This window comes from Perognathus longimembris, chromosome 2, assembly GCF_023159225.1.
Source record: "Perognathus longimembris pacificus isolate PPM17 chromosome 2, ASM2315922v1, whole genome shotgun sequence".
NCBI lineage: Eukaryota > Metazoa > Chordata > Mammalia > Rodentia > Heteromyidae > Perognathus > Perognathus longimembris.
Window position 1 is genome coordinate 48,582,057 of NC_063162.1, and position 16,771 is coordinate 48,598,827.

A 16,771-nucleotide genomic window follows, 5' to 3' on the forward strand; every position below is an offset into this window, starting at 1 on the left:
CCACTAGGCCATATTCCCAGCCCCATCTCTGACTATTAATTAGAGGAGCCCAGGTCTTTTGGTAGGATCTATAGACTTCCAGTTAAAGCTCTGTGAATTTGAATAGGGAAAAAATGAAATTTAGCAATTCAATTAGGATTTTAGGGAACAAACAGTATTAGTAGTACCTGCCTGAAATTATAGTTTGTTTTTTTAATGTTAGGGATTGAACCAAGGGCCTTGTACATCCTTAACAGACATTCTTACTGTGGAGCTACACTTGAACCCCCAATCATGGTTACAAATATCTCAAGATACGACTTTTAGTCATCACTAGCTTCAGTTACAGTATTTACAACTCTTGCTATTTTTCTTTTTTGCCACGCCAGAGCTTGTGCATGTGTTCCACTAATAAACTGTAAACCCATTTAATACCATTTAGTGTATTGAGAAGCATTGCAGTGTTATAAATTTGTTTCATTAATATTGCCATATAACGTTTCTTTATAATTCTTGTGTTTTAATTTTATGCATTTATGAACAATGGGGAGGGTCTATGTCCTTCAGACGGTTAAAGGGTATATAACACACAAAAACAGTTAAGCATTTCTACTACGTTCAAACGCCATACTGACAAAAAGAACAACCATTTTCTGAAATCGAGCCTTTCCTGGTGTTTTCCCAGTTATCGCCGATAAAAAGCCGGCTCCTGGACTACAGTTCCCACAAGGTGATGCGGACTTAGGGCCTATCTCGAGTCAGGATAATAACTCGATCCAATGGTTCCGGTGCTGTCTCCCGTCAGCCTACAATTCCCGAAATGCACCACAGCTGTTTATCCCTGAGGGGAAGTTATGAACACCGAGTTACTGGTGACATCTGTAGTTGTTTCCCTTTACCTCTGGGGATGGGTGCTTGTTAGGATGTCTGAGGGTGGGCTCGAGAAAATAGCAGAAAGTGCCGCATAAACAAACATGTCCCCTACCCGCGCCCGTACCCCGTCCAGTTCAGCAACGCGCGAGGGCGGAAGTGGTGATGGCCGGCGCGGCCGGAAGTTCAGATCAGCTGATGGGGGAGGCGGCGCCGCAGCCGCTTAGAGGCCCCGGCCGCCCAGCGCTTCGTCCGGGCCCCGAGTCTCGAGGACCGGCCACGATCCCCGTTCGCACCTCGCTGTTGGGCGAGGCTCGGTCCCGTCTCCCTCCCAGGCCTGAGATCCTCGCCCGGCACGGCCGCCCTGAGCGCCCCGGCCACCCCCAGCCCCGGCTCGCCCCTCAGGCCCCGGGCCTCCCCTCAGTCCCCGGCCGGCGGCCCAGGCCCCGGGCCCGCGGGGGGGGACCCAGCCCCGGGGGGTGCGGGCCCCATGGAGCTGATGTTCGCGGATTGGGAGGACGGAGAGCGTTTCTCGTTCGAGGATTCCGATCGCTTTGAGGAGGATTCACTCTGTTCCTTCATCTCCGAGGCCGAGAGCCTTTGCCAGAACTGGCGGGGATGGCGCAAACAGTCCGCGGGGCCCAACTCCCCCACCGGCGGCGGTGGCGGCGGCGGCGGCGGCGGCGGCAGCAGAATGCGAGGTGAGGGGAGCGGCGCGGGGGAGGGGAGCGCGGGCCTGGCTCCGGCCTCGCCCGGGAGCTGTCCGGGACGGGGAGCTGTCCCGATCTTGAACGGATTCCGACGGGGAGCTGTCCTAAGCTTGAACGAATTCAGGGCTGGCTTCTTCATAGTAGAGTGTGTGTGTGCGTGTGTGTGTGTGTGTGTGTGCGTGTGTGTGCGCGCGCGCGTGCGCGTGCTTGTGGTGTGATGTGATCTGTGTTTTGTGTGCGTCGTGGCAAGGAAATCCTGAGTTTGAACAGAAAGATCTTTTTGTCGTTCTTCTCTGCTTAGAGATCAAGAGAAGAATCTGTTCTCTGCCTCGGGAATTCTTAACCGGGTTGAGACTCTGACAAACCAGAAAGTAGGCAGAAGAGAATGTGGCCAGGGGGCAGATTGTGAAGTGACCACTTGAGGTGCGTCACTCCATTGCAAAGTGGACTGGGAGCGTCTTGCTGCAGGGTGTTGACCTCTGATCCCAGCAGCACCGAATGGATCCCACCGCGAGGCGAGGAACGTGGAAGTGAACTGGCCTGTGCTCACAGGGTTAGATCAGAGGTTTGCCAAGACTGTGACCAGTGGATAGGAGTTCTAGCTTTTTCTATTTGAAGCATGAGCATGAGTATGGCTAATTGGGCTTTCCTAAAGTACTTTTCTTTTTCTTCATTTTTTTTTCCTGCGAGTTTCTTTCAGGCTTGGGTCTTATACTGAAATAACAAATTAGTGCCGTGAAGAATTTGCTTTGTTGGAGGGAATGAAAAGGAATGGAGTGAAGAGAAACTCCTCAGGCTTGGGACTCCCTCACATCCTTTCCCTGGCCTCACTCATAGCAGTTTTTTCCCTGAGCCTCAGTGAAAGCTGGCTTCGTTCAGCAGTTGAAGGATTTAATTTGATTCTACTCAGATCATTTCCCAAGAGTCCTGTTTTCCAAACTGCTCTGCAGAGATTTTTGGTGCCCCTTTGGTATGGAGAGAAATTTTTATGTGTCACTTTCTAGGAGTAGCAGAGGTGTGATATTCGGCCTTATTTGGAGAGAGAACAAGTTGTGTACACACACACACCAGTCATAAATAGTTTCACTGTCTTAGTCTATGACTTTCCTGCTTCTTTCATGTTTGCATGTGTGGGTGGCCTTAGGGCTTAGAGATCTTTCATTTTGAGGAAAGTAACTGAAGTCAGGGTGGTGATGATTTTCAGTACATTGATCTTTTCCTGGCTTGGTTAAGGTCTGTCATTTGATGATCATGTCATTTTCACCCCAGTGTTTTATAGCTACTTTCAGTTGTTTACTTGTGAAATAAAGGATTTAGCTTTTTTTTTTTTTTTTTGCCAGTCTTGGGCTTGAACTCAGGCCTGAGCACTGTCCCTGAGCTTCTTTTTGCTCAGGGGTAGCACTCTACCATTTGAACCACAGCACTATTTTTTCAGCTTTTTCTCTGTATGTGGTACTGAGGACTCAAACCCTGGGCTTCATGCATGCTAGGCAAGCACTCTACCACTAATCCACATTCCCAGCTGTAAGGTTCTTTTCAATTATGATTTTCTGAGCTGTCTTCTAATCTATCCATTTACTGAGATGTTCTGTCTATCATGCTATCATTTTTTGAGTTAAACCATGGAAAGTTTTCTTGAATGCTGAGTCCATCCTACTCCAGATGATGCTGGGAGTAGCAGCTAGGTCCCCTCCTCGGGAATAGCTGTCTTCCCCTGAGAGTTCCCATTATGGGAAGTCAGCATTTAGGTGTACCAGAGGTCCCTGTTTAACTCTTTTGAGGTCTTTTTTGAGGTTCCTAATGTCTTGGACTCTGGCCTAGCTTTCCTCCTTAGATGGGCCTGAAGCCATGTAGAGAAAAGGGGGTGGTGAGAAGGCAATCAGGAAGGAGAATGCCAGAAGGGATAGTGATAATGTCATATGAATCCAAAAGGCTGGGAGTATGTGGGAATTTGATAGTGAGCCCTGGGAACAGGTTACCTGCCAGATAGAGGAACACAACTGTCTGGCCAGGAGTTTCCTGCAATCTCCCTGGTATCTTGTGTTAATGGGCTAAAGTAGCAGTCTATGGGGTGTGGACTACCCAGCTCCTTTCCCCTAGAAAAGGATTTTTAAGGGCTACTGCACCCTCATCTGAAGGTACCTGGGATTTTCATTTCTTTATTCATAGTGAAGGGGGCCCCAAGATAATGGCACTGGCATTTAAGCCAAATAATTATGCTCCTTTTCATTTCCCCTTATTTTCATTCACCCCCAACTTTTGTTTCCAAAGATGGACTGGTGATCCCATTGGTGGAGCTGTCGGCAAAGCAGGTGGCATTTCATATCCCATTTGAAGTGGTGGAGAAAGTTTACCCTCCAGTGCCTGAGCAGCTTCAGCTCCGAATCGCTTTTTGGAGCTTCCCTGAGAATGAAGAGGACATTCGGTGAGACCAGAGGACTGATGGGTGGGAGTGAGGTCCCTAAGTGGCTGCTGGGATTTTTGTAGAACAAAGGACATATTGTATTTGAGGCTGTACTGTGGGGAAGATAAGAGAAGGAAGGAGGGCTTGGGATTTTCTCCCAAAAGCAATGATGGTGAATGTGCCCAGGACACTGTGGTCCTTGACAAGGGTCTGTGGAAGTTTACTTGTTAGATTGTTGCCATGTTCTCTTTTTGCCCCCAGGTTGTATTCATGTCTGGCCAATGGCAGTGCAGATGAGTTCCAGCGAGGGGATCAGCTGTTTCGCATGAGAGCTGTGAAGGACCCACTGCAAATAGGTAAGGATCCCCTCATGCCCTGCGGCAGCCTTGCGCCTCCCATTGCCTGTGTTATCAATAGAAGGCCATTGCAAGAAGGTGGAGCAGGTTGTTGGATAACTACCAAGCCAGGAAGGACTGAGGGCAGGTCTTGTTGGCTCTTTCTTGACCATACCCATATCTTTCCCCAGGGTTCCACCTGAGTGCTACAGTGGTGCCACCACAGATGGTCCCTCCCAAAGGGGCCTACAACGTGGCTGTGATGTTTGACCGCTGTCGGGTTACTTCCTGCAGCTGTACCTGTGGGGCTGGGGCCAAATGGTGCACCCATGTCGTGGCACTCTGTCTCTTCCGCATCCACAACGTGAGGCCCTCCCAATTTATTCTGGCCCTATCCTACGCTCCATCCCCCCCTTCTCTGCTGCATGCCTGGCCATAACGTGAGCCCCTTTTCCTCCCCTACTCTGCCCGTCTGTTTCCAGCTCCAGCTTCGGAAGGCCTTTTCTCAGGTGGGCTCATTTCTTTGTCTGTTCTCTTCAGGCTTCTGCGGTCTGCCTGCGCGCCCCGGTCTCGGAGTCCCTGTCTCGATTACAGCGGGACCAGCTGCAGAAGTTTGCTCAGTACCTTATCAGTGAGCTCCCTCAGCAGGTGAGGGAGCTACCTACACCCTTCACCAGTTTGCCTTACGACTGCACATCAGACATCCTGTTAGGCCTGGGCCTCTTGGGTTCATTTGTGTTCTGTTCTCTTGGCCTTTGTCCCTCTCTCCCTAGATCCTCCCTACAGCCCAGCGTCTCCTGGATGAACTTCTCTCCTCTCAGTCAACAGCCATCAATACAGTGTGTGGAGCCCCAGGTGAGTGTGGTGAGAAGGGCAATAGGTAGACAGCAAGCTGGGCTGCTGTGTTCCTTACTAAAAGCTTCCTAGTAGCAGGCAAATCTGGACCCCTCTCGATAGGTGATTGACTACTTTTCATTCCCTAGATCCCACAGCGGGGCCGTCGGCTTCAGATCAGAGCACTTGGTATTTGGATGAGTCCACACTCACTGACAACATCAAGAAGACACTGCACAAGTTCTGTGGCCCCTCCCCTGTGGTCTTCAGGTGAGTTTCATCTCTGCATCCCAAGTCTGTGGTGTAGGATGATCATCCTCATGATGCCGGCACACCCCGCATTGTATTAATGCTTTCATCCTCCACCTTCTCTCCCCTGCACTGGCCTTGTGCCTGACACACAAATGTCATTGGGTGATCTTGCATAGTCACAGAGTGGTCTGTTCTTACCTAAGTAGAACAAGAATCCTATTTCTTCTCTGACAAATGAAGAAATTGAGGCAGAGAAAGATTAAGAATGTTTGCAGGCACCAGTGGCTCATGCCTTTAATCTTAGCTATTCAAGTGGCTGAGATCTGAGGATTGAGATTTAAAGGCAGTCCAGGCAGAAAAGTCCATGAGACTCTTATCTCTAATTATTAATCACTAAAAAAGCTTAGGCAGGAATGTTGGGGAGACTTATTTCTAAGTAGCTACCAAAAGCTGGAAGTGGAGCTGTGGTTCAAGTGATAAGAGTGCTAGCCTTGGACATCAGGCTCTTAGTTCAATCCTTAGGACTGGCACACACAAAGAAAGATGTTTTGTCATGGCCTCCTTTGTGATTTACTCTGTATTTTGGCGTGGCACCTCCTTTGGGTGAAAGCCCTGTTGTGCTTTCACCTGTGCGTTCAGCACCATCTTCTGCTCCACTCCTTTCATAGCGATGTGAACTCCATGTATCTGTCTTCCACGGAGCCTCCAGCTGCTGCGGAATGGGCATGTCTGCTGCGCCCTCTCCGGGGCCGTGAGCCAGAAGGGGTCTGGAACCTACTTAGCATTGTGCGAGAAATGTTCAAGCGGAGGGACAGCAATGCTGCCCCCTTGCTGGAAATCCTCACCGATCAGTGCCTCACCTACGAACAGGTATTTCCCTACAGTTGGGTGGAGAGCTTCACGGTGGCTTCCTCCCTTCCTCACTCCCTTCACCTTATTATTTTTGCAACAGGGGTGTAGGGAGGAATGCTCCGACTTTCTGAGCTAGCAGGTGCATTCCACAGCCCTCTCTGTTTCTAGATTACAGGTTGGTGGTACAGTGTGCGCACCTCAGCCTCACATAGCAGCGCCAGTGGGCACACAGGCCGTAGCAATGGTCAGTCAGAGGTGGCAGCCCATGCATGTGCAAGCATGTGTGACGAGATGGTCACACTGTGGAGGCTGGCTGTGCTAGATCCTGCTCTCAGCCCCCAGCGGTGAGTCTTCTCCAGCCCCCTCAGAGCACTGACTGGACCAGCTCAGAATAGACCAAGCTCTCATCTCTTCATGCATGGGGCCGTGTCTTTATTTTCACCCTAGTATTCTGAGCACTGGGCTGTGTGTGTGTGTGTGTGTGTGTGTGTGTGTGTGTGTGTGTGTGTGTGTGTGTGTGTGTGTGTGTGTGTGTGTGTGTAGCTGGGGCGGGGGTTACCAAGGTTTTAAGAGTCTTATTTCTATCTCTGTCTCTCTCTCTCTGTCTTTCTTTCTTTGGGACTTGAACTCAGACTCTAAGCTCTGTCCCTCTCTGTGCTCAAGGCTAGCACTCTACCACTTGAGCCACAGCACCATTTCTGGCTTTTTTTGTTTATGTGGTGCTGAGGAATCGAACCCAGGGCTTCGTGCATGCAGGGCAAGCACTCTACCACTAAGCTACATTCCCAGCCCAAGAGTCCTGTTTCTGAGTGGCTTTTTCTTCCCTAAGCAGCATCAATTTCTCAACATTCCTCTGTGTCTATGGGATGGCTCCTTTCCCTCTGCCTTTCTTGGTGTAGCCCTCCTCCCTGTCCTCCTTCCCCACTCAGTGCAGACTGCTGGTGTGTCTCCTGAGCATCTCCTGCCTTTTCTTCCCACAGCCGGCGGGAGCTGTGTGCGCAGCTGCGTCAGTGGCAGTTAAAGGTGATTGAAAATGTAAAACGAGGACAACACAAGAAGACCCTGGAGCGGCTCTTTCCTGGCTTCCGGCCAGCAGTGGAGGCCTGTTACTTTAACTGGGAAGAGGCCTACCCACTTCCTGGTGTCACCTACAGTGGCACTGACCGGAAGTTAGCTCTGTGTTGGGCTCGGGCCCTACCACCCCGGCCAGGCGCCTCCCGTTCTGGAGGCCTGGAGGAATCCCGGGACCGGCCCCGACCTCTTCCTACTGACCCAGCTGTGCGGCCCAAAGAGCCTGGGGCCAAACGCAAGGGATTGGGTGAGGGGGCCTCATCCCAACGGGGTCCCCGCCGCCTCTCGGCTGAAGGGGGAGAGAAGGCTTTGCACAAGATGGGTCCAGGTGGGGGCAAAGCCAAGGTCCTAGGTGGGGCTGGCAGTGGGGGCAAGGGCTCAGCGGGCAATGGGAGCAAGCGACGGCTGAGCAGTGAAGACAGCTCTCTGGAGCCAGATCTGGCGGAGATGAGCCTGGATGACAGCAGCTTGGCCCTGGGTGCGGAGGCCAGCACGTTTGGTGGCTTCCCAGAGAGCCCGCCACCCTGTCCCCCCCCTGGTGGCGCCCGAGGTCCTTCTACCTTCCTCCCTGAGCCTCCAGATACTTACGAAGAAGATGCTGGCGTGTACTTCTCCGAAGGGCCTGAGCCTCCCACAGCCTCCGTTGGCCCCCCTGGCCTCCTGCCTGGGGGAGTCTGTGCTCGAGATGGCCTCCCTTCCATGGATGAGAGTGGTAATGGACTCCCCAAAACCAAGGAGGCATCCCCTGCAGTTGGAGAGGAGGATGATGATTACCAGGCCTATTACCTGAATGCCCAGGATGGGGCTGGAGGCGAGGAGGAAAAGGCCGAGGGCGGGGCTGGGGAGGAGCACGACCTGTTTGCTGGGCTGAAGCCGCTGGAGCAGGAGAGCCGCATGGAGGTGAGGGCCTGTGGAGGGGCGGGAGTGGGAAATGTCAGCTCTGTTAGCGTGACTCTGAATTGTCCTGTGCATGCACCTTTCATTCTCTTCACGCTTCCACATTGGTGTGTGTGAAAATGGCAGATTGTGTCACTGATGCACAAGACTTCTCAGGGGTTTTCATTGTCCTTAGAATAGCACGCAGGTCCTCAACGTGAAGGGTGAGGCTCGTCTGTCTGGTCTTTTCTGGCTTCTCTAGCTATGTCTGGCTTCTCCATTCCCCATCCTCCATGCAGGTGGCCCACTTTTGAAGTCTTCTGTACTCTTCCTTTTCTCTGTAGCTCTATACAGATTGGCATTTCTGACTGGAATATTCTCTTCCCTCACCTGGCCTGGTTAGCTCCTGTTCCTTCTCCAAGTCTCCGAGACTTTAAAGACCACATCCTGTGGGACGTTTCCTTTCATCCCACCCCCTCTGCCCCCAGTCCTACTTGTCTCCATTTTGACCTTTGCTGATAGTCGCTGGCATCCCATCATGCCAGCTTGTGTGTTCACACCCCGAGCCCCTATACTCCTGGGCCAGCACAGGGCTCAGCATATAGCAGTCATGGAGTGTGTGTTATGTAGTGAGCATGGGGTCCTGCCCATATAAGTTGGGACTTCAAGCCCCGTGGTCCATGTCCTCTCTCCAGGTGTTATTTGCCTGTGCTGAAGCCCTACATGCGCATGGCTATAGCAGTGAGGCCTCCCGCCTCACTGTGGAGCTTGCCCAGGAACTGCTAGCCAACCCACCTGACCTCAAGGTAGAGCCGCCCCCTGCCAAGGTGAGAGAGACCTCCTTCCTCTACCTTCCCGGCCACACGTACCCCTGTTCCTCTACCCCACCCCAAGTGAGAGCCGCCTCCTACCTCCACAGAGGTGAATCAGACTCATTGGCATGCCTCCTTGCAATTCTTTCTCTAGGGCAAGAAGAACAGGGTGTCCACAAGCCGTCAGACCTGGGTAGCCACCAACACTCTCAGCAAGGCAGCTTTCCTGTTGACAGTGCTGAGTGAGCGCCCCGAGCACCACAACCTGGCCTTCCGCGTTGGCATGTTTGCCTTGGAACTGCAGCGACCTCCAGCATCTACCAAGGCCCTGGAGGTCAGCGGTTCCATCTGAGTCCTGTTCAATTTTCAAGGTGACCCTTGCAACCTCTGTGAAGGTATAGGAGGTCTGATCCCCTTTCTGTGCCCTCAGGTGAAGCTGGCATACCAGGAGTCTGAGGTGGCTGCCCTCCTCAAGAAGATCCCACTGGGTCCCAGTGAGATGAGTACCATGCGGTGCCGGGCGGAGGAGCTTCGGGAGGGCACACTCTGTGACTATCGGCCTGTGTTGCCCCTCATGTTGGCCAGTTTCATCTTTGATGTTCTCTGTGCTCCAGGTATGGTACCTGCCCCTACAGTGATTGGGGTACTGGGTGTAGTGTGGGGCAGGGGGGAGCTTTCTCTAAGAAAAACCCAAGAGTCCCAAGGTTGTCTCAATCCCCTTTAGGATGAGTCCTTCAGGAAGCTTCATGGGTAGGTCTGAAATGGTGAGGGGCTTGGGTTCTCTTGCATTCTCTCCTGTGCTACTTCTGTCTGCCTGATTTACTTCACCTTTCACCTAGTGGTTTCTCCCACGGGTTCCCGGCCCCCAAGTCGCAACTGGAACAATGAGATGTCTGGAGATGAGGAGTTGGGATTTGAGGCAGCAGTTGCTGCCTTGGGTAAGTCTGTCAGTGTCTTGCGCCTGACCATGAACTTGAGCTTGATCCAAGTTTTGAGGGACATAAGACTTGGATCCTGTTCCTGAGGGGCAAAAATAGGAATCAGTGCTATACATAAGCTAACTTTGCCTATAAGATTCTCAGGAGTAAACTGGGTGCTGGTGGCTCACGTCTATAATCTTCGCAACTCAGGAGGTTGAGATCTGAGGATCACAGTTCAAAGCCAGCACAGGCAGGAAAGGCTGTGAAACTTATCTCCAGCTAACCACCAGAAAACCAGAAGTGGAGCTGTGGCTCAAGTGGTAGAGCGCTAGCCTTGAATGAAGAAGCTCAGGGACATAAATAAACATGTAGGTATATAAGAGCAGCAAAACAAAAATCCAGGAAATGTGTCAAAGAGGTGATACCATATGAGATGTGGGTTAGAAAGATTGGTAAGGGGTCTGGGATTATGGCCTAGTGGCAAGAGTGCTTGCCTCATATACATGAAGACCTAGGTTCAATTCCCCAGTACCACATATATAGAAAATGGCCAGAAATGGCACTGTGGCTCAAGTGACAGAGTGCTAGCTTTGAGCAAAAAAAAAACCCAAAAATAAAAAAATAGAAAGATTGGTAATTTCTAGATAGGACAATACCATGAAAAGACTCATCTATAGCCAGGTATAATGGTATATGTCATTACTGTGTAGAAGGCTGAGAAGGAAGATTCCTTGAGGCTGTGAGTTTGAGACCAGCCTGGACAACATAGACCAAGTCTATTGAAAAATTAAAAATAAACCTGGCACCAGTAGATCACATCTGGATCACATCTGTAATCCTAGCTACTCAGGAAACTGAGATTTGGAGATTCCAGGTTTGGAGCCAGCATAGGCTGGAGATGTGGCTAAAGTAGAGAACCAGCCAGCCTAGCATAAGGCCTAGTGCCACTTCTAAAGAAACACACACACACTCCCCCCATAAACACTGAGCTGGAATCAAGTCCTCATGGGAATGAGGAACTTAGCTTCCCTAAAGTGATAGGTACATGCCTGCTAGGTCAAATGAGCATGTTTGAGGTCTTGAGCAGCAGATGGAACTTAGGTTGGATTTGGTAGACAAAGGGTCCCTTGTAAAGATGATGTGGGTTGGGCCAACATTCTGGTGGCTTGGGAGTTATGGTCAGTCTTAATCTCCATGAGCCCTCCTCATAGGCATGAAGACGACAGTGAGCGAGGCCGAACATCCCCTCCTGTGTGAAGGCACGCGTCGGGAGAAGGGTGACTTGGCATTAGCACTTATGCTCACTTACAAGGATGACCAGGCCAAGCTCAAGAAGGTAAGGGACTGAGGTCCTGGGTTTTTGTCAGACATAGAGCGAGCAAATGTCACCTCCTTTCTCCGAAGTTTCCAGTACAATGAGAAAAGTACTATTCTGCCCATAGGAGGTATCTTGGGGACTTCTCATAAAGAACAAGAGACCAATGGTTCTTATAGGTGTGCTTGGGCATGAGGTGGAAGAAGAGAAGCAGAGAGCATAAAGTCATTCATTCATTTATTTCAATGTTTATTGACTATCAGTATGTTCAGTCTTGAGGTAAGTGTTACGGAGGATACCGAGACATGTAAGCTGGGAGGTTATCCTGTAGTTCTTACTGGGGAGAGCTTCCTGAGGAGGTAGCATTAGGCTGCTTCAAGGAGAAAAAAGATAATGGAAGTGAGGACAGAGGACATCTTGTCACCGCTTCTCTCTCCTGCAGATCTTAGATAAACTCTTGGATCGAGAGAGCCAGACACATAAGCCACAGACACTGAGCTCCTTCTACTCATCCAGCCGCCCAGCCACTGCCAATCAGAGGTCTCCTTCCAAGCACGGGGCGCCGTCCACCCCAGGGGCCCTGCAGCCACTGACTTCGGGCTCTGCAGGGCCTGCTCAGCCAGGGAACGTGGCAGGGGCTGGGCCAGGCCCCACTGAGGGCTTCACAGAGAAGAGTGTGCCTGGTGAGGTGGGGGCACTGGGCAGGGGGGATGAGTGGTAGAGACTCGTGTTGGGGTTCCCCTTCCTGGGCTCATCCAGCATCTTATTTTGTCATTTAGAAAGCTCTCCACATTCCCCCTGTGATGCGCTCCCCTCTGAGGCAGCTTTGACCCCCAGGCCGGAGGGGAAGGTGCCCAGTCGGCTGGCCCTTGGCAGTCGTGGAGGCTATAATGGACGGGGCTGGGGATCTCCAGGGAGGCCCAAAAAGAAGCACACAGGTGAGGTGCCTTGTGAGATGGTATGGAGGAAGGACATTCCTGTGGATTGGGGTCCGATTTCAGTAACTCCTGAGACTAATTTTGTCTTGGGGGATTCAGGCATGGCCAGCATTGACAGCAGTGCCCCAGAAACAACATCGGATAGCTCCCCCACCTTAAGCCGGAGACCACTACGAGGGGGCTGGGCCCCCACTTCTTGGGGTCGAGGACAAGACAGTGACAGCATTAGCAGCTCCTCATCGGACTCGTTGGGTTCCTCGTCCTCCAGTGGAAGTCGCCGAGCCAGTGCCAGCGGAGGGGCCCGAGCCAAGACAGTTGAAGTGGGCAGGTCAGTGGGAGGAACACCCTATTCCTCTGTTCGACCCACCCTCAGCCACAGCCCTACTGTCAGCCAGCCCTTGGTCCCCAACTCCTCACCCTGCTCCTTCCCAGCCTACCTAGGCACCTCCTTGAAAGAAACCACAAACCTGTCCCTACCCCATCTCCCCTTCAGGTACAAGGGCCGGCGCCCCGAGAGTCATGCCCCCCATGTGCCTAATCAGCCATCAGAGGCAGCTGCACACTTCTATTTTGAGCTGGCGAAGACAGTGCTGATCAAGGCTGGGGGCAACAGCAGCACTTCCATTTTCACACATCCATCTTCCTCAGGGGGCCACCAGGGTCCTCACCGCAACCTGCACCTTTGCGCCTTCGAGATTGGGCTTTATGCCCTTGGCCTGCACAACTTTGTTTCTCCAAACTGGCTCTCCCGTACCTATTCCTCCCACGTTTCCTGGATTACAGGTAAAACCAGTGCCCTGATTTGTGTATGGGAGGGAGGATAACTAGAGAAAAGGGGTTCTGGTGGCATTATTGGCCAGATAAAAGACATCCCTCCTCTCTCCTTTTCCCAAAGGGCAGGCAATGGAGATTGGCAGTGCGGCCCTGACTATATTGGTAGAATGCTGGGATGGGCACCTGACGCCCCCTGAGGTCGCCTCCCTGGCTGATAGAGCATCACGGGCACGAGACTCCAATATGGTGAGGGCCGCAGCAGAGTTGGCCCTAAGCTGCCTGCCTCATGCTCATGCGTTGAACCCCAACGAAATCCAGCGGGCCTTGGTGCAGTGCAAAGAGCAGGTATTTGGGCAGGGAGGTTGGGCACCGGGAAATTCAAGGGCCCACCTCTGGTTTATTTTGAGACAAGGCCTCAGTAGGATGCTCACTGTGCTTGAACTGGTGTGCCTTCCTCAAACTCCCAAATGGTTGGGACTACTGATACATTCTACTGCACCAGGTTGAAGGCCTAGTTCTGGGTGGCCCCGTCCAGGAGCGTCTAGTTGGTCCTTCCGTGGTAACATTTTATATATTACAGGTTGAGTATCTTAGTGCTTGCGACCAGAAATGTTTCAGATTCACATTTTAGAATATTTGTCTACACGTAGTGAGGTATTTTCAGGATGGGACTGAAGTCTTAGCATGAAATTTATATTGCATGTATAACATACATATAGCCTGAAGCTAATCTTATTATTACTCTATGTGGTATTAGGGATTGTACCCAGTGCCTTGTACATGCTAGACAAGCAACTCACCTACATTACTCAGCTCTGAACGATACTTTAAATAATTTTATACCTGAAACTGAGTCTCCTGGTATTTCCTATGTGAGGTGTCATGTTAATGCTCAAAAAGTTTATTTTGGTCAGGTGTGGTGCTTACCATCCCAGCATGTAAGAGGCTAAGGCAGGAAGTTCCTGGCTATCTAGCAAGACTTTTGGATTAGGGATGTTCAACATGTAATAAGCTTTTACAGTTGTCATAGCCTTAACATTATAATCCTAAAATAGGATTATTCCTATTTTATAGATAAGGAAGTAGAGGTGTATGGTTTAGGAACCAAGATGAAACTTAGGGACGGGCTCAGAGAGATCATGAGCGTTGGATGGGAGGGATGGGTTAGGAATTAGGAACTTGACCAGACCTGGGGTCTTGACTTCCACTGGGAAGTATTTGTTCAGTGTCTGCAAAGGACTCACTGCTCTGATACAGTGCCCTCTGATACCACCCTCATCAATCAGCCAAGCCTGAGGGAGAGAAAGGCATGTCATCTAACAGGAACATTCCTGGGGTAAGCCCTTACCCCTTTAACACTCTGCTCCTCCCTTCTAGGACAACCTGATGTTGGAGAAGGCCTGCATGGCCGTGGAAGAGGCTGCTAAGGGTGGGGGTGTGTACCCTGAAGTGTTGTTTGAGGTTGCTCACCAATGGTTCTGGCTGTATGAGCAAACAGCAGGTGGCTCATCCACAGCTCGTGAAGGGGCGACCAGCTGTAGTGTCAGCGGGATCAGGGCAGCTGGGGAGGCTGGACGGGGACTGCCGGAGGGGAGGGGGGGCCCAGGGACTGAAGCTGTGACAGTGGCAGCAGCGGCAGCAGTGACAGCAGCAGCGACAGTAGTTCCAGTTATTTCAGTAGGGTCCAGTTTATATCCAGGTCCAGGACTGGGGCACGGCCACTCCCCTGGCCTGCACCCCTACACTGCTCTACAGCCCCACCTGCCCTGCAGCCCCCAGTACCTCACTCATCCAGCTCACCCTGCCCACCCCATGCCTCACATGCCCCGGCCTGCCGTCTTCCCGGTGCCCGGCTCTGCATACCCGCAGGTGAGACCAGTGTTCTGGGCATGTGGGAGAAGGCTAGGAGTTCATGGGGGTTGGGATGGAGTGCTCTGGGGGTACATGGAAATCCCGAAGTCCTGGGGAGGTGTTGGGAGCCTGGGGGAAGCAGTGAGGCCGGATCCACTTGTGGGCTGAAGAGGGAGAGCTACAATCCTCACATGACTTGCCATCTTCCTTCTTCCCGCCTGTAGGGTGTGCATCCTGCATTCCTGGGGGCTCAGTACCCTTACTCCGTGACTCCTCCCTCTCTTGCTGCCACTGCCGTGTCTTTCCCCGTCCCTTCCATGGCTCCCCTCACAGTCCATCCCTACCACACAGAGCCAGGGCTCCCACTGCCCACCAGTGTGGCCTGTGAGTTGTGGGGGCAGGGAACAGGTGAATGGAGGGGCGGTCCACTCCACAGGGGAGGTAGGTGGGGACCCCTCACACCCTCTTAGGACTGAGATTTCATGCAGCTTTTGTCCACCCTCAGTGAGCAGTGTCCACCCAGCAACCACATTTCCAGCCATCCAGGGGGCATCACTGCCTGCTCTGACGACACAGCCCAGTCCTTTAGTGAGCGGGGGCTTCCCACCGCCTGAGGAAGAGACACACAGCCAACCTGTCAATCCACACAGTCTGCACCACCTGCACGCTGCCTACCGAGTTGGTGAGAGGAGACCCCTCCTGTCCCCCATCCACAGCTGGGCCAGAGGCTCTTCAGTGGACCCCCTCTAATAGTTGAAGTCATGCATCACAGCCTGTGGTAGAGGGTAAGGAGGACGTACCCCATCACGTGCCCGTCCTTGTCTCCCAGGAATGCTGGCACTGGAGATGCTGGGTCGCCGGGCACACAATGATCACCCCAACAACTTCTCCCGCTCCCCCCCCTACACTGATGATGTCAAATGGTTGCTGGGGCTGGCAGCAAAGCTGGGTAACACCACCTCTCCTCAGGACCATTGTCTCCCCCATCCATTCCCCCTGCCTTCCTGTCCCAGACCTCCTTCCTAGCTCTTGCTCAGAGTTGAGGCCTTGGTCGGGTATGTGTGCGTGCGCGGGGGCGGGGGGTAGCTCGGCTCCTGGGGTGGAGGGAGGCTCTGCCAGGCCAGAGGTGAGAGTTATACAAGTTGGGTCCCTAGGGCAGAGGTGGTCACCCCTGTCTCATGCCCCTCCCCCCTGCCCCCCAGGAGTGAACTACGTGCACCAGTTCTGTGTGGGGGCAGCCAAGGGGGTGCTGAGCCCGTTTGTGCTGCAGGAGATCGTCATGGAGACGCTGCAGCGGCTGAGCCCCGCTCATGCCCACAACCACCTGCGTGCCCCTGCCTTCCACCAGCTGGTGCAGCGCTGCCAGCAGGCATACATGCAGGTGACAACCCAGGAAGTGCAGAGCGGGTGGGATACCCAGCGATTGTAGGTGAGGGAGGGTGGGCTCACTTCTGTGCTTGCACTAAGGCTGACGTGCCATGTCCTCCCCCAGTACATCCACCACCGCTTAATTCACCTGACCCCCGCCGACTACGACGACTTCGTGAATGCGATCCGCAGTGCTCGCAGCGCCTTCTGCCTGACACCCATGGGCATGATGCAGTTCAACGACATCCTGCAGAACCTCAAGCGCAGCAAACAGACCAAGGAGTTGTGGCAGCGGGTCTCACTCGAGATGACCGCCTTTTCCCCCTGAGTGTGGCCCCCTCAGGGCCCTGTACAGGGACACAGGCCTGCAGCTGTAGGGGCCTCTCAGACAGAGGGAGGGAGTCTTGGCTGGACAGATCATCATGCCCGCTCAGTTCCCTGTTAGCCCAAACAGGCAGCTGCTCTTGGACTGTAGCTTGGGGCCAAGATGTCTCGGGCCCGAGAAGCCTCGGGCAAGGGGAGACAGCCCTATCTGGGAGGGGGCGTTGGGTGACCTCTGGTATTTATTTGGCATTTATAAATATATAAACTCCTTTTGTACTCTAGTCTC

At 52.7% G+C, this 16,771-nt stretch overlaps 1 protein-coding gene across 6 annotated transcripts; it reads left to right on the top strand.

The window, feature by feature from the left end:
• The first annotated feature begins 59 nt into the window (after positions 1-59).
• Zswim8 (zinc finger SWIM-type containing 8) lies at positions 60-16,766 on the top strand. 6 transcript variants are annotated; one of them, XM_048339056.1, is made up of 26 exons: positions 60-1,550; positions 3,831-3,984; positions 4,225-4,319; positions 4,490-4,662; positions 4,839-4,946; positions 5,072-5,153; positions 5,282-5,402; positions 6,053-6,254; positions 6,405-6,580; positions 7,217-8,207; positions 8,879-9,010; positions 9,150-9,329; positions 9,426-9,609; positions 9,835-9,933; positions 11,127-11,251; positions 11,673-11,913; positions 12,010-12,168; positions 12,268-12,496; positions 12,662-12,951; positions 13,064-13,287; positions 14,320-14,811; positions 15,018-15,177; positions 15,299-15,475; positions 15,623-15,742; positions 16,064-16,174; positions 16,286-16,766. In XM_048339056.1, the coding sequence occupies exons 1-26, from the start codon at positions 1,340-1,342 to the stop codon at positions 16,747-16,749; spliced, it is 5,700 nt and encodes a 1,899-aa protein (XP_048195013.1). In that variant the 5' UTR covers positions 60-1,339; the 3' UTR covers positions 16,750-16,766. The 6 variants fall into 6 exon arrangements, with proteins under 6 accessions (XP_048195013.1, XP_048195010.1, XP_048195011.1 ...); XM_048339053.1 differs by having other exon boundaries at positions 61-1,550; positions 15,996-16,174; XM_048339054.1 differs by having other exon boundaries at positions 61-1,550; positions 8,879-8,989; positions 15,996-16,174.
• The last annotated feature ends 5 nt before the right edge of the window (positions 16,767-16,771 follow it).

Excerpts from the sequence above, each read along its gene's own strand:
- Zswim8 (XM_048339056.1), top strand. The coding sequence starts at position 1,340 with ATGGAGCTGATGTTCGCGGATTGGGAGGACGGAGAGCGTTTCTCGTTC. Across the intron at positions 11,252-11,672 it reads ACCAGGCCAAGCTCAAGAAG|ATCTTAGATAAACTCTTGGA; the intron begins GTAAGGGACTGA and ends TCTCTCCTGCAG. Across the intron at positions 15,178-15,298 it reads ACTGCCCACCAGTGTGGCCT|TGAGCAGTGTCCACCCAGCA; the intron begins GTGAGTTGTGGG and ends GTCCACCCTCAG.